This window comes from Mycena indigotica, assembly GCF_014461135.1.
Source record: "Mycena indigotica strain 171206Taipei chromosome Unknown Mind.scaff0005, whole genome shotgun sequence".
Lineage (NCBI taxonomy): Eukaryota > Fungi > Basidiomycota > Agaricomycetes > Agaricales > Mycenaceae > Mycena > Mycena indigotica.
Window position 1 is genome coordinate 2,055,891 of NW_023503004.1, and position 12,123 is coordinate 2,068,013.

The 12,123-nt window shown below is 43.6% G+C and overlaps 2 protein-coding genes across 2 annotated transcripts; both read left to right on the forward strand.

Moving 5' to 3' along the window:
* Nucleotides 1-6,203: 6,203 nt before the first annotated feature.
* On the forward strand, nt 6,204-8,324 carry MIND_00580700 (Aldehyde dehydrogenase; the record flags this gene model as incomplete). Its single annotated transcript, XM_037362567.1, has 8 exons — nt 6,204-6,478; nt 6,526-6,539; nt 6,589-6,960; nt 7,011-7,392; nt 7,447-7,720; nt 7,777-7,966; nt 8,020-8,227; nt 8,276-8,324. 8 exons carry the CDS (start codon nt 6,204-6,206, stop codon nt 8,322-8,324), a joined length of 1,764 nt encoding a protein of 587 aa, XP_037220488.1.
* A 185-nt stretch (nt 8,325-8,509) lies between these two features.
* Nucleotides 8,510-9,263, forward strand: MIND_00580800 (uncharacterized protein; the record flags this gene model as incomplete). The annotated part of the gene is made up of 2 exons (XM_037362568.1): nt 8,510-8,808; nt 8,853-9,263. Exons 1-2 carry the CDS (start codon nt 8,524-8,526, stop codon nt 9,261-9,263), a joined length of 696 nt encoding a protein of 231 aa, XP_037220489.1. The 5' UTR covers nt 8,510-8,523.
* Between the last annotated feature and the right edge of the window lie 2,860 nt (nt 9,264-12,123).

The following is a 12,123-nucleotide window of genomic DNA, read 5'->3' on the forward strand; positions in this document are numbered from 1 at the left end:
GCTGTTTCAAGTATTTACCAGTATAAAAAATGCTATAGGGGAGCAAGTAAGGAGATAAGATCTGTAATGTTAAGGAAGCCCCTACTTTAGCCTCCTTTAGACTATCTGTATGCAATGCTGCTCAGGCATTCTGCGGTTTATATTAGTAGATATAGATAATTAGTATATTAGTGTTTTAGTAGGCAGATCTTCTTTCTTGCTAGGACTCTCACTAAAGCCTCTAGGGTTGCCCTTATATGCAAATAGTATAAAAGCTCTAGGAAGACAGGCTTCAACCTAAAAAATTAGTTAGCAATAGTTTTAAGTGAATTTTAGAAGCTTTAGTACCTATCGAAGGTATATATTTCTGTATATAATAGGTTAATTGATAAGCAGATAGTTTTGTAAGACTAAGGTCAATTACCTTTTTACACTAAAATCTAGAACAAGATTTGTTGATAACATAAATTTATATTTTCAGTTGAGTAATCAACTAAAGCTAATAAGCACAGATATTACCTGTAACTTAAGCTTAGACAATAACTATTTTAGGTGACCTATAGCTTATACTAAGCCCCAGAATTAAGTTGAATATACACTTAACTTGCTCATGGACAATCTTTCTGAGCATTAGTAATAGTTAAATAATTGGCTGGTGACTTGCCAAAAACCTGACTTTGTTCACTTTGCCAGAGTTGATATCTAACAGAGCCAGAGCAAGCTTAACATTAAAATACAGGACTTATGATACTAAAAGGGTAACACAAAAGCATCAGAGCATGGTATAGATACAAAAAAACACTTCCAAAATAGCAAAGGGAGGACAAGAAATATCAAAGCAGTATAGAAAAGGCCATTTATTTAAAAGCAAAGAAGTTTAAATGTTAGTGCCTATATAAAGGTTAGTTAAAAAAGAAATAGGTCATAGCTAAAAGGAAGAACCAGCCAGTAATAATACCTTTAGACTATTAGGGTATTACTACAATAACCAGAAAAATAATAATTATAACTCTAGCTACTATTAAACAGATGATATATAATGTTTGGGCTGGATACATAAACTTAGAGTTGCTGCTACATCTAAACTGATCATATAATAGATTAAATAGATGGCGAGGACATTAGAAACTCCTGGAAATGCATTATTACAGTAATCAGAAAAATGATACTTGTAACTCTAGCTACTAGTAAATAGATGATACATAATGTTTGGGCTGGATGCAAGAACTCAGAGTTGCTGCTACATCTAAACTAATAACGCAATAGATTAAATAGATGGCATAACTTTTAGGGATAGTTAAAGTAGAAGTAACTATAATATCAATAGATTATTAAGTGAAATAAAAAACCTGTAGTAGCTAGTAAATATATTAGTCAGATAAAAAAAGTTGTTTTTCAATTTAAATTACAGATTGACAGTTAATACTATACATTATAAGCTTGCTTATGTAAAGTTAATTACAATATCCCCCCCCCTCAAAGCCAATAAAGCAAATCATAATTTACTATGCTTAGGTTACCGCATTATCCCCTCTTTTGTAATAACTTACAGCATGTCACCTAAACGCACCTAGGAAAAAGGCATTACCTCTACATACAATAAAGCTTTTTGCAAGTAGCTAGACCTGAGGATAGTTTAACAGGTATCTAAGACCTCTATCTGTGGATAAAGGTACCTTTTAATGATAGGAAGTGAAGGTATTGGATTTAATTAATAAAGCCTGTAAAATTATGAAAATATTTCAAGAATCAGTCTATAATGGATAATACAGCCTTAAATAGTGTAATATATACTTATATTTTTACATATTAACCTAAAGTATAGTTTACCTCCTCTATATCTTCTTTGTTAACACCTAAGCTATCTTTGAACTATCCATAGGTACCTATAAAGATACCTGTATCTATAGACAATACAGATATGGCTAAAATGCATAAACAAACCTGTAGGTAAGTAGAGGTACCTGTGCTAGTTCTAAGGTGCTTTAGTATATAATCTTATGCTAGAATATGTGTCCATTAGTATTTGGCTATACTAACTTAATGCTGAGAAATGCACTTGTAACTCCTATAGTTATGCCTGCCTAGCATCAGCGCCTACAAAGGCTTGGAAAACGCGGGCTTAATGAGCAAGGCTTTGGGAGGTAGGATCTCACACTTCCACATGCCCAGGCCATGGCGTTTAGCAACTGCCAGACGAGTGAGGCCCCAGACGAGTGAGGCCACAGATGAGAGTGAAGTGTGGCCATTTTTTCTACAGCGTCTTGGGGATATCCATCCGTGTTCCACGTCACAAGGTTAAAAGGAGTATGGCAGATCACAACGAGCTTGTTGTCGCCAGATGAGTTAAGGCCCCCTAATTAAAATTATCGACTTCAACGCTGCAGAGACTACGGTCACTTACCCAGCTAGATCTCATTCTCCAGACAGGCTAGCCTATGCTTGAGAGGCTGCTCCGCCGTGTAATCAGCATTAGTGTCAATGAGACTGCAGTGAATCATGTGCTCCTGGGGGCCCAACTGTGTGATATACCTCTTGAGCAATGCGGGATCGGTTATAGCTTGCGACCCCTTAAAAAAGTCGACAACTGCCTCGTCAGTGCCAGATGCTGTGTAGTTCAATGAGTTACAATGGCAGGCAGAGGTATGACCATGCACGAAAGCACATAGGCTCCCACATATCTACATATCCCTCGGGCGAGGTCGTTTGCTCTAGGTATTCCTCTAACTCAGCAAATTTCTCAGCCTCGCTGATCATCGCGCTGGTCTTGCTTGCATAGATGGTGGTGGGGGCTGGAGTGAAATCCATAAAGGGGCTTAGTAGTAACACCTTTCGAATATGTCACAACTTCCAAATTAGGGTCAGGGTTAGGTTAGGTTAGGGATAAAGAATTGTGTTTTAGACAGTTATGGAGTTATAAGCAGAAAGGTGTGTCATTATTTTTAGACTTTGCAGCAATGAGCTAGCGAACATATTAGCATATAGAAAGAACAGAGGATGGAATTTAAGGATCTAGTAAGCTATCTGGTAAAGTTTTTTGTAAAGCTTCCTAAAAAATAAAGGAGTTATCAAGTTTTAAGGAATTTATCACTAGGTTTTAAGGAATCCTAGTAATAAATTCTTGATTGCTATTAAGTAAAGCATATACTTACTGCTAACAGGTTGCAAACAAGTATATAATAGAAATCAGAGCGCGAACATTTTAATTAGCAATAATGTAGCATATTAAGTATATTTTGACTAACCAGCAGTATTCTATTAGGTTCTAATTAGTATTGATAGAAGAGAATATAGGAGTGTGAGGCAAATTTGGGATTAATAACTTTGCTGTACTTCTTTATTGTTAGAGGACGGGGCTGGGGCTTTAAGAGTTTGCTGAAAACAGTGCACTAAGCGCACTATTTTGTTGTATTAACTATAATAAATGACGCAGAATAATAGCACAGAGCCAGCATGCTTGTTGCTCAAAACTAATTACATACACACGATAGTATGTATATTTAATAACATGCTTGTTAGGCATTGTTTATACTATATATTCATACGACAGTAATTACAAGTTTATTTGTTTACACTACTTTTACTTTTAATAGGTTATAGGTCCCGCCCAAAACTAACTATAATAATAAACAAACCTTTCTCATTACTATCACTACTATAATTACTATGTCAACCACCATTACCAACAACAATACTCCATCTTCCCTCTGCTGCATCCAGCATCTTTAGGACAATAATTAAATTCTATATAAGCACTGTGTTGCTGCCATCTTGTATGAGTGTGGCCTCTTAAAGAGTGTTAATAACAAGAAGTCTATACCAGGGTTTGCTGACCTGAGTGCTTTAAAGCTGGCTGGGATAGCTACTAATAAGAAATGGGAGGGGAAGGATAGGAAGAGGCAGGCAAAGATGGAGATGATGATGCTAAGCAATGCCCAGATAATTTAGATCGCTGGAGCAACAATGTTAGCTAAGATGGAAACTTAGTTGAAGTTAGTGAAGAAAGTAAGTGGGAAGATGGGTATCTTCTCAAGTTGCCACCACCTGTACTGCACCATTACAGACAAGTCGACTAGCATTACTAAGCATACCACTAAGATGTGATGCATTCAGAAGGGACTGAGCATTCTTGGGAGCTTGATTGTTACACTTTCTAGGCTGATCACTGATGACAGCAGCACATTTGATCCCATCATCAATTTCTGATGATATCATCAACCTTTACCACATCACACCAACTAACCCCAAACGAAGGCTAGCACAGCCTTACCATATTTGGTTAGATGATATCATCCATCAATCTATTAATGACTCAGACTGAGTCATATCAATCCGAGTTAGAGTGAGTCATGACGTGAGTTAGGGTGAGTCAGTATGAGTCAGAGTGAGTCAGTATCAGTTAGCCTGGAATTAGTATATAAGTAGGACGCTGGTGGCCTTCTGCCCCCAGCGCTTTTATTCTCTTTTCCCTTCTACCTTCTGGGAAATAGTCATCCGGTTCTATCAATACAACTTGATCTCATCATCAACCACTACGAAGTTAGATCATTTGATCATCCATTAAGTTGGCCTATCATCTGATCCGGCTTTATTTGTGACATTAATCCCTGACAAAGATTTCCTAATGCTCTGTTTGTGACATTGATCCCTGACAAAGATTTCCTGATGCTCTTAGTTAGCTCGTTGTTTCTGTCCTTGTGCTTTCAGCATTTTACTGACTTAACTCCTCTTTCCCTTGATATTGTGTTCTTTTCTTGATGATTTTCTGCTTTAATTAATGTCAGCACCATTGTTTTTTCATATACTAGATAAATTCTGCTATACAGCTAAACAACTTTTACTCAGCATTTTAATAACTTAACTCCTCTTTTCCTTGATATCATGTTCTTCTCTTGATGGTTTCCTGCTCTAATCAATGTCAGCACTATTGTGTTTTCATATACTAGATAAATTCTGCTATACAGCTAAATAACTTTTACTAATACAAGAGTTGATTTTTCTATGATCAATAATTATGTCAGGGGCAATTATTGTAGTATTTAACTTAATTTGAATGTGATTTTTTAGTGTGACATGGGATACGAAAATTTCAATTTGAATTAACTCTTGACACCAAAAGCACCTGGAAATCTTAAAAATTACCCTTTTGGGACATCCTTGTGCTTAAATCTGTGTGACATGCAGGAAAAAAAATTGTAAAAAATCGGCAATGTAACACGTAACATGCAAACTGAGTAAAATACTACAGTACTGCCTTCCATGGCCTATCACAAAGACTACTTACCAGTAAGCAGCTATGTTCACTAACTTCTAAGGGCTTCTAAGAGTACACAGGCAAAACTGCTACTCTGAGAGGGCTTAGTTAACTTCAAGGTACCAAATGCCTCAAACTTTTTGTAAAAAAAATGGCTATAATTTTTACACCTTGCAGGCAACCAGGATGAATTGATCAGTGATTAGTGTACCTATAATATGTAGTAAGTATACCATGTTATAATTTTTAGAAGTGTTTGCATGGCGACGCCATCTCGTGACCGTGACTGGCACATGCCATGCCACACTCACTGCGGGAGTTTGGGAATAAACAGTGCCCCTTTCGATCCATTATACACCTAAAATCAATGCACCAAAAAAAGAATTTTTTTATACCTCTATTTGCACCCAAAAGAAATTGTTCCAAATATGCCTGCTTATATGAGAAATAGATACTATAAACGGACTCAGTTTTGTCAACTGGTTTTGGGGCAGATCAAACAGCCTTTTCTAGATCAGTTTTTGTATCAAAACATGAACCAAAGATATTCACATATATTCACTTATATGATATATATCAGGGCCCTGGACCATATTTTTAGGTCCCTATTTTGATGCAAAAGCTGGTCTAGAAAAGGGTGTTTAATCTGCCCCCAAACCGGGGGACAAAACTGAGTCTGTTTATAGCATCTATTTCTCATATAAGCAGGGCAAATTTGGAACAATTTCTTTTGGGTGCAAATAGAGGTATAAAAAATTTTCTTTTTTTGGTACACTGATTTTAGGTGTATAATGGATCGAAAGGGGCACCGTTTATTCCCGAACTCCTGCAGTGACTTCTTTCCTCCTTCTTCCACGTCACACGTGGATGGGCGGCTATGCGCATCGATGGGCGTCGAGTGGACCGATAAGCCATCGATCCCCATCTGCGTCGACGAGGATGTGTATTCTCTACCACATACGCATCTCTGATGCTCTCGTGGGACGTGCGGATAATACGGGGTCGCCCTATGCCGAGCCCTGATTACGATTCAGGGTGGGCAGGGATGACATCGATGACACGTCTGGTGACCGGGCCGGGGTGGGTATATAAGTCAGCGCCACGGGCTTCCCTCCCCCAACAGAAGATGCCGGGAACGACCTCTATCACGCTCGACAAGGCGACCTTCAAGGGCACGGTGACGGTGCCGACGGGGCTGTTCATCGGCGGCCAGTGGGTCGACCCCGTCGAGCCAGACACGATCGAGTGCGTGGCCATCTTCTTTTGGTTTTGGGAGGCTGACGGTGGGCTAGTATCACCAATCCCAGTGCGTCGTAGGCATCGTAGGACGGGAGACGGGGGCTGATACTTGTCAGGCACGGGCGAGACGATTGCGAAGGTGTCGCTTGGCTCGAAGAAGGACGTCGACATCGCGGTTAAGGCTGCCCACAAGGCATACAAGTCGAGCTGGGGCCTCAAGGTCCCGGGGTACCAGCGGGGCAAGCTCCTACTGCGGCTTGCGGACCTCATCGAGCGGGACGCCGACCAATTGGCTGCTCTCGAAACCGTCAATGTCGGCAAGCCATTCCCCGTTGCCAAGGCGGCGGACGTCATGGGGTCCGTGCGCTGCATCCGCTACTTCGGCGGCTGGGCGGACAAGATCGAGGGCAAGGTCATCGAGACAGACGAAAACAAGTTTGCATATACGAGGCACGAGCCGTTCGGCGTCGTGGGCCAGATCATTCCCTGTGTGTTGCCTGTTCTATCTGGCTTCTTGACGCTGACAAGCATGGTCTAGGGAACTTCCCCCTTCTCATGCTTTCGTGGAAAGTGGGGCCCGCACTCGCGACCGGCAACTGCATCGTGCTCAAGCCTTCTGAAATGACACCCTTATCGGCACTCAAGTTTGCGGAGCTCTGCGTGGAAGCAGGGTTCCCGCCCGGCGTTGTCAACATCGTGAACGGATACGGCATCACGGTCGGCGCCGCGATCGCGGAGCACATGGACATCCACAAGGTCGCCTTCACCGGTAGCACCCTTGTCGGCAGGAAGGTTCTCGAAGCGGCTGCGAGGACGAACCTCAAAGTCGTCACTTTGGAGTTGGGTGGAAAGAGCCCCAGTATCGTGTTTGACGACTGCGATTTCGAGCAGACGGTCAAGTGGGTGACGCAGGCGATGTAGTAAGTCTGGTTATCTCCAAAACGTGTGATTCCTGCGCTAACTATATACGATAGCGCGAACATGGGTATCTTGTCTGCTTCAACAACCTATCTTTTTCGCTCACGGTCTCCACAGGCCAGTCGTGTATCGCCGGCTCCCGTATCTTCGTTCAGGCGGGCATCTACGACAAGTTCATCGCTGCCTATAGCGCGTCCATCCAGGCACTGGGAAACGCCACCGGCGACCCGTTCGACCACACTACGAAGCATGGGCCTCAGGCACGTACCCACAGTCCCGCATCGGCGGAGATCACTCACGCCTCCGCAGGTTTCCCAGACCCAATTCGATGTAGGATCTGCATTTGTCTTCTTCGTCCCATCGCACAGTCATCTGACTTGCTCTAGCGCATCATGGGGTTCATCGATTCGGGCAAGGCGGACGGCGCGACGGTGCACCTTGGCGGTGAGCGCCATGGTTCGGAGGGCTTCTTCATCCAGCCGACCATCTTCACCGATGTCAAGCCCGAGATGACCATCGCGAAGGAGGAGATATTCGGCCCCGTCACGACGATCATGAAGTTTACCACCGAGGAAGGTATGCTTGTGCTAGTTGCTCGGTCGTTCGGCGGATCTAACGCGCTGCGCCAGATGTTATCGCGCAGGCCAACGATACCGTCTACGGCCTTGCATCGTACGTCTACTCAGACAACGTCAAACGGGCTTTGCGGGTCGCGCATGCTCTGGAGGCTGGCTCTGCGTTTGTCAACACTGGCCAGACGACCGACCCTGCCATCCCGTTCGGCGGCTACAAGCAGAGCGGCATCGGACGTGAACACGGCGAATATGCGCTCGACACGTATGTCCTTTTTCTCTGTTCATCGTTTTTGCCGCTGATAAGAAGCAGATACACACAAGTTAAGGGTATCCATGTCAACCTTGGTGTTACTCTTTGAGAAGACGGAAAAATCTGTGAAATGTAAACTAAACACGTATGCGTGGTGTATAAAAATGTCATGGCAAATAACGTTGCTTGAAAGAGAATAGGCAGTTTGTGGTCGAATTTGCTAGAACTCATTACATAACACAATTACGTGAGACAGAAATTTTAGCCAAGAATCCCTGTCACAGCTTTGTCTTGTCTCTACTTCCACGATGCAGTCGAGCGGGAAGCGCAGACAGCAAGCCTCTTCCTCGCCGACATCGAGCCGGAGCGGGGGTCCGCCAGCTTCGCAATCGCGAGCTAAGCCTCGATTTGTCCAGCATAAGCTCACGGGGGAGCTTCCCATCTTCAATGACTGGATCCCCTCTGTCGCGGACGATAAAGAGGAGGCGGTGTACTTTTACGGCGGCTCGCGGCCCGACACCCGAGGACAACCTCCCGACGAACGACTTGTATCGACTGAGTATCAAGACGATGGCCTGGGAAAACCTAACGGTGTGTTGCCAGCCTTTATGTGGCCGAGCATTGATTGCTACCCCAGGCAATGGTCGGCTATGTCCCACCGGACCTGCCAATGGCGAACTTCTACGGCGGGCGCTCTACCCAGGAAAAGAAGCTGCCTGCGCTGACCGACGCCGCTTCCGCCGTGCTGCATGTCGCGGGCAAGTCTTTCTTGATGCTCTTCGGCGGCTCCAACGAAGATATCGTTGCCTCGGACCGCCTGATCTGCGTGGACATGACCAATCTTGCGTGGTATGGCGCTCGAAACGGGGAAAAAATACCCCCAGAAGAAACACCGGTCTCCGAGGAAAAACTCGGCACCTCTTTGACAGTTCCGAGAACTCCGGGCTTCTTTTGCCCCCAGGTCTCGCTATTTCCTTTGCCGACAACTTATGACTCCCGACAACTCGTGACTCCCGACAACTTGTCGCTTCTGACAACTCAGTACTAATGTCATTTGATGCCCAATATTAATTGCAATAATATCTCATTCTTAAGTTATTCCTCACCAATTTAAAAAGAATCACAGAGGATTCTACCTACAATGTCATTTATAGACTTTATCTTCCATTGTTTCAGTTCTGTTGTTTTCTCCAATAATTACATATCTATTTTTACTGATATATGTTCTGGAACCAAGCTACAATGATTAAGGTGGATCTGACAATAAGCAAACCAAGAGCATAATTCATAATTATGTCCACTACCTTTGAAAAGTATTCCAAGTTCTTGTAAAAAAAAACACTTGCAAATATTTCAAGTTATATCATTTATAGACTGATACTTACAGTGCATTTTTCGGTGGATTTGGCTCTAACTACCCAGAACAATACATCATTATCCCTGCTACCAGCATACATGGTTTCCAACTTAAAAAACCTTTTACATTCTTAGATTTTTGGGCATTTATTGGTGGTTTGCCTTTTTTTAGAAGAGTGTATTTGGGAGTTGCAGGGAACAAGAAGCAGAACTTGAATAATAGGTCCATTACTATAGAGGGGAAATCTACTAAGTAATTATATACTAGCTCCTGCACCTCAATCATTGTACCTAGGTTCCAGAACATATATCAGTAAAAATAGATATGTCAGGATTGGAGAAAACAAAAGAAGTGAAACAATGGAAGATAATTCCAACAGATTGTGATGTCCATCCACATGAATCTGAGGGTGTTAATGAAGGATACAGTGAGTTATAGGTGCTAAAAGTGGGTGACCACACAAAAAGAAATATTAGTATAAATTGTTTCAAGTCATAAACATTTTATACCACTAGTATATGATGATGTATTGTTTTGGTTAGTTCCAGCCAAATTCATCAGGCAATTGCAATGTAAATATCAGTCCATAAGTGATATTGTACAGATAAATTTTATACTCCTCTATGATTACTAAAGGTAATGTGGATAATTATGCATTATACCATTCATTTGTTGCCAAATCTCAGTGCTACTAATACAGTGAAGACTAGCCTGAGGTATAATCCTCTGTGATTCTTCCTTTCAAATGACTTAAATAACATATTGCAATTAATATTGGGTATCAAATCTTGAGCATTGCTAAGTTGTCGGAAACGACAAGTTGTCGGGAGTCACTCCCATGTCTCGGAATGCCGAGTTGTCGGAGGGTTCAAGTTATCGGCGCTCAGTCTTCCGAGACATTGTCATGTAAAATGACGAAAGTTCTCACATTGCAACAGCTAAGTCCTCGGATAGAGGTTTCTCTCCTGGGGGTATTTTTTCCCCGTTTCGAGCGCCATAGCGTGGTGGTATGTGGAGGCCGAGGGAGAGCGGCCACAAGGGCGGTCCGGGGCGGCAATGGTCGCGCACGCCAACAAGCTGTTTGTCTTCGGGGGGTGGACGTCGCTCGAGGACGATGCAGAGTTGCTGCGGACCTTCTCGGTCGCGACACTGGATGCAAACGGCGTATGGACGTGGCGCGTCACGGACCGCGCAATGCCGCACGACCTCGGGTACCCGATCAGTGCCGCGCCGATATATGATGGCCAGAAGATCCTGCTGGCCAACAGCTGCCGCATGCCCGGCGTGACAAAGGTAAGAATGCTCCCTCTGTGGATCTGCTGATCGGACTTCACGCAGCTGTTCGAGCTGTCCAAAGCCTCAACAGTCTTGTTCCACACCGAGCATTACACTTCCCAAAACATCCAGGATACAGAGGGCGCGCTTCCGTCTGGCATGTGCTGGTACCGCATGGGCTACCTTGCCCCTCCCCCGCCGGCCCCCCCGCCAGTTTCCAGCCTAACACGGCCGTTCAAGCGGCAGCGCTGGGAGGCCACACCCCCCGCGCATCTTGCGCCCGGGCCCTCCGTGATCTTCGTCGGCTGGGTGCACAAGAACAGGCACCTCACGCCCGAGGTCTGGCAGTACCTGCTCCCGCCCGCCGAGCGCGTCGCGTGCCTCGACCTCGGGGATGCCCTGTACGCACTCGACCTCGACCTCCAGGACTTTCTTATTGTGGCGAACCGGCTGTTCCTGCTGGGCAACAGGGACGAGACCAAGAGGATCGAGGATGCGGACGAGCAGCTGGACAACATCACATTGGAGGGGAAGGATGACCCTGTTGCCTGGAAGCGCTGGGACATTGCAGTGGAGATCCCTTTGGCAACGGTAATTCAGAGTTTAGCATCAACGTAGAACCTGGTCAATAAAGGTTCAATCATTCATATATACTAGTAGTAGGGGGGTTCTACTATGGCACAATTTTCACCCAAGAAAACTCGGATGAAAAAAACTAGAAACTCTAAGTAAAACCTTATACTGTCTTTAAAGCTCTGGGGTGTTGACTTTTGAGTCTGATTTATGATCCACTGCCAGTGGGGCTGCATATGCCTTTGTGAATTTTTTTTTTGGAACCTATTTTTTTGGCAATTTTTTAAACTATGAGTTATAACTTGTGCTAGCCAAATACAATTATATTGTGTTTGAGCGATGATACATTAGCATTATATCATATTCAGAGCCTTAAGAATATATTTGTAGTATAGTATGATCATATTTTGTATATTATCATTATATTATGAATATATTTAAGTATAATTCAGTATGCCTATCTCTACATAAATTTTAGCAACTTTTAGGCCTTTTTAATTCCTGTTAGACCTACAATACAGTCAGGGGCATTCCTTCCAGGATTAAGTTGGCTAGTGCCTAGGAGAAACCTGTCAGGGAAACTGATGCTGTCACTTGATCCCATCTCTTGATCCCCTCAAGTGTCACCGCATCTTCACTCACATCTCCATGTCTTTGCCTATATCTCTGTTTAGGTATGACTAATGCCATTAGAGACCTCTCC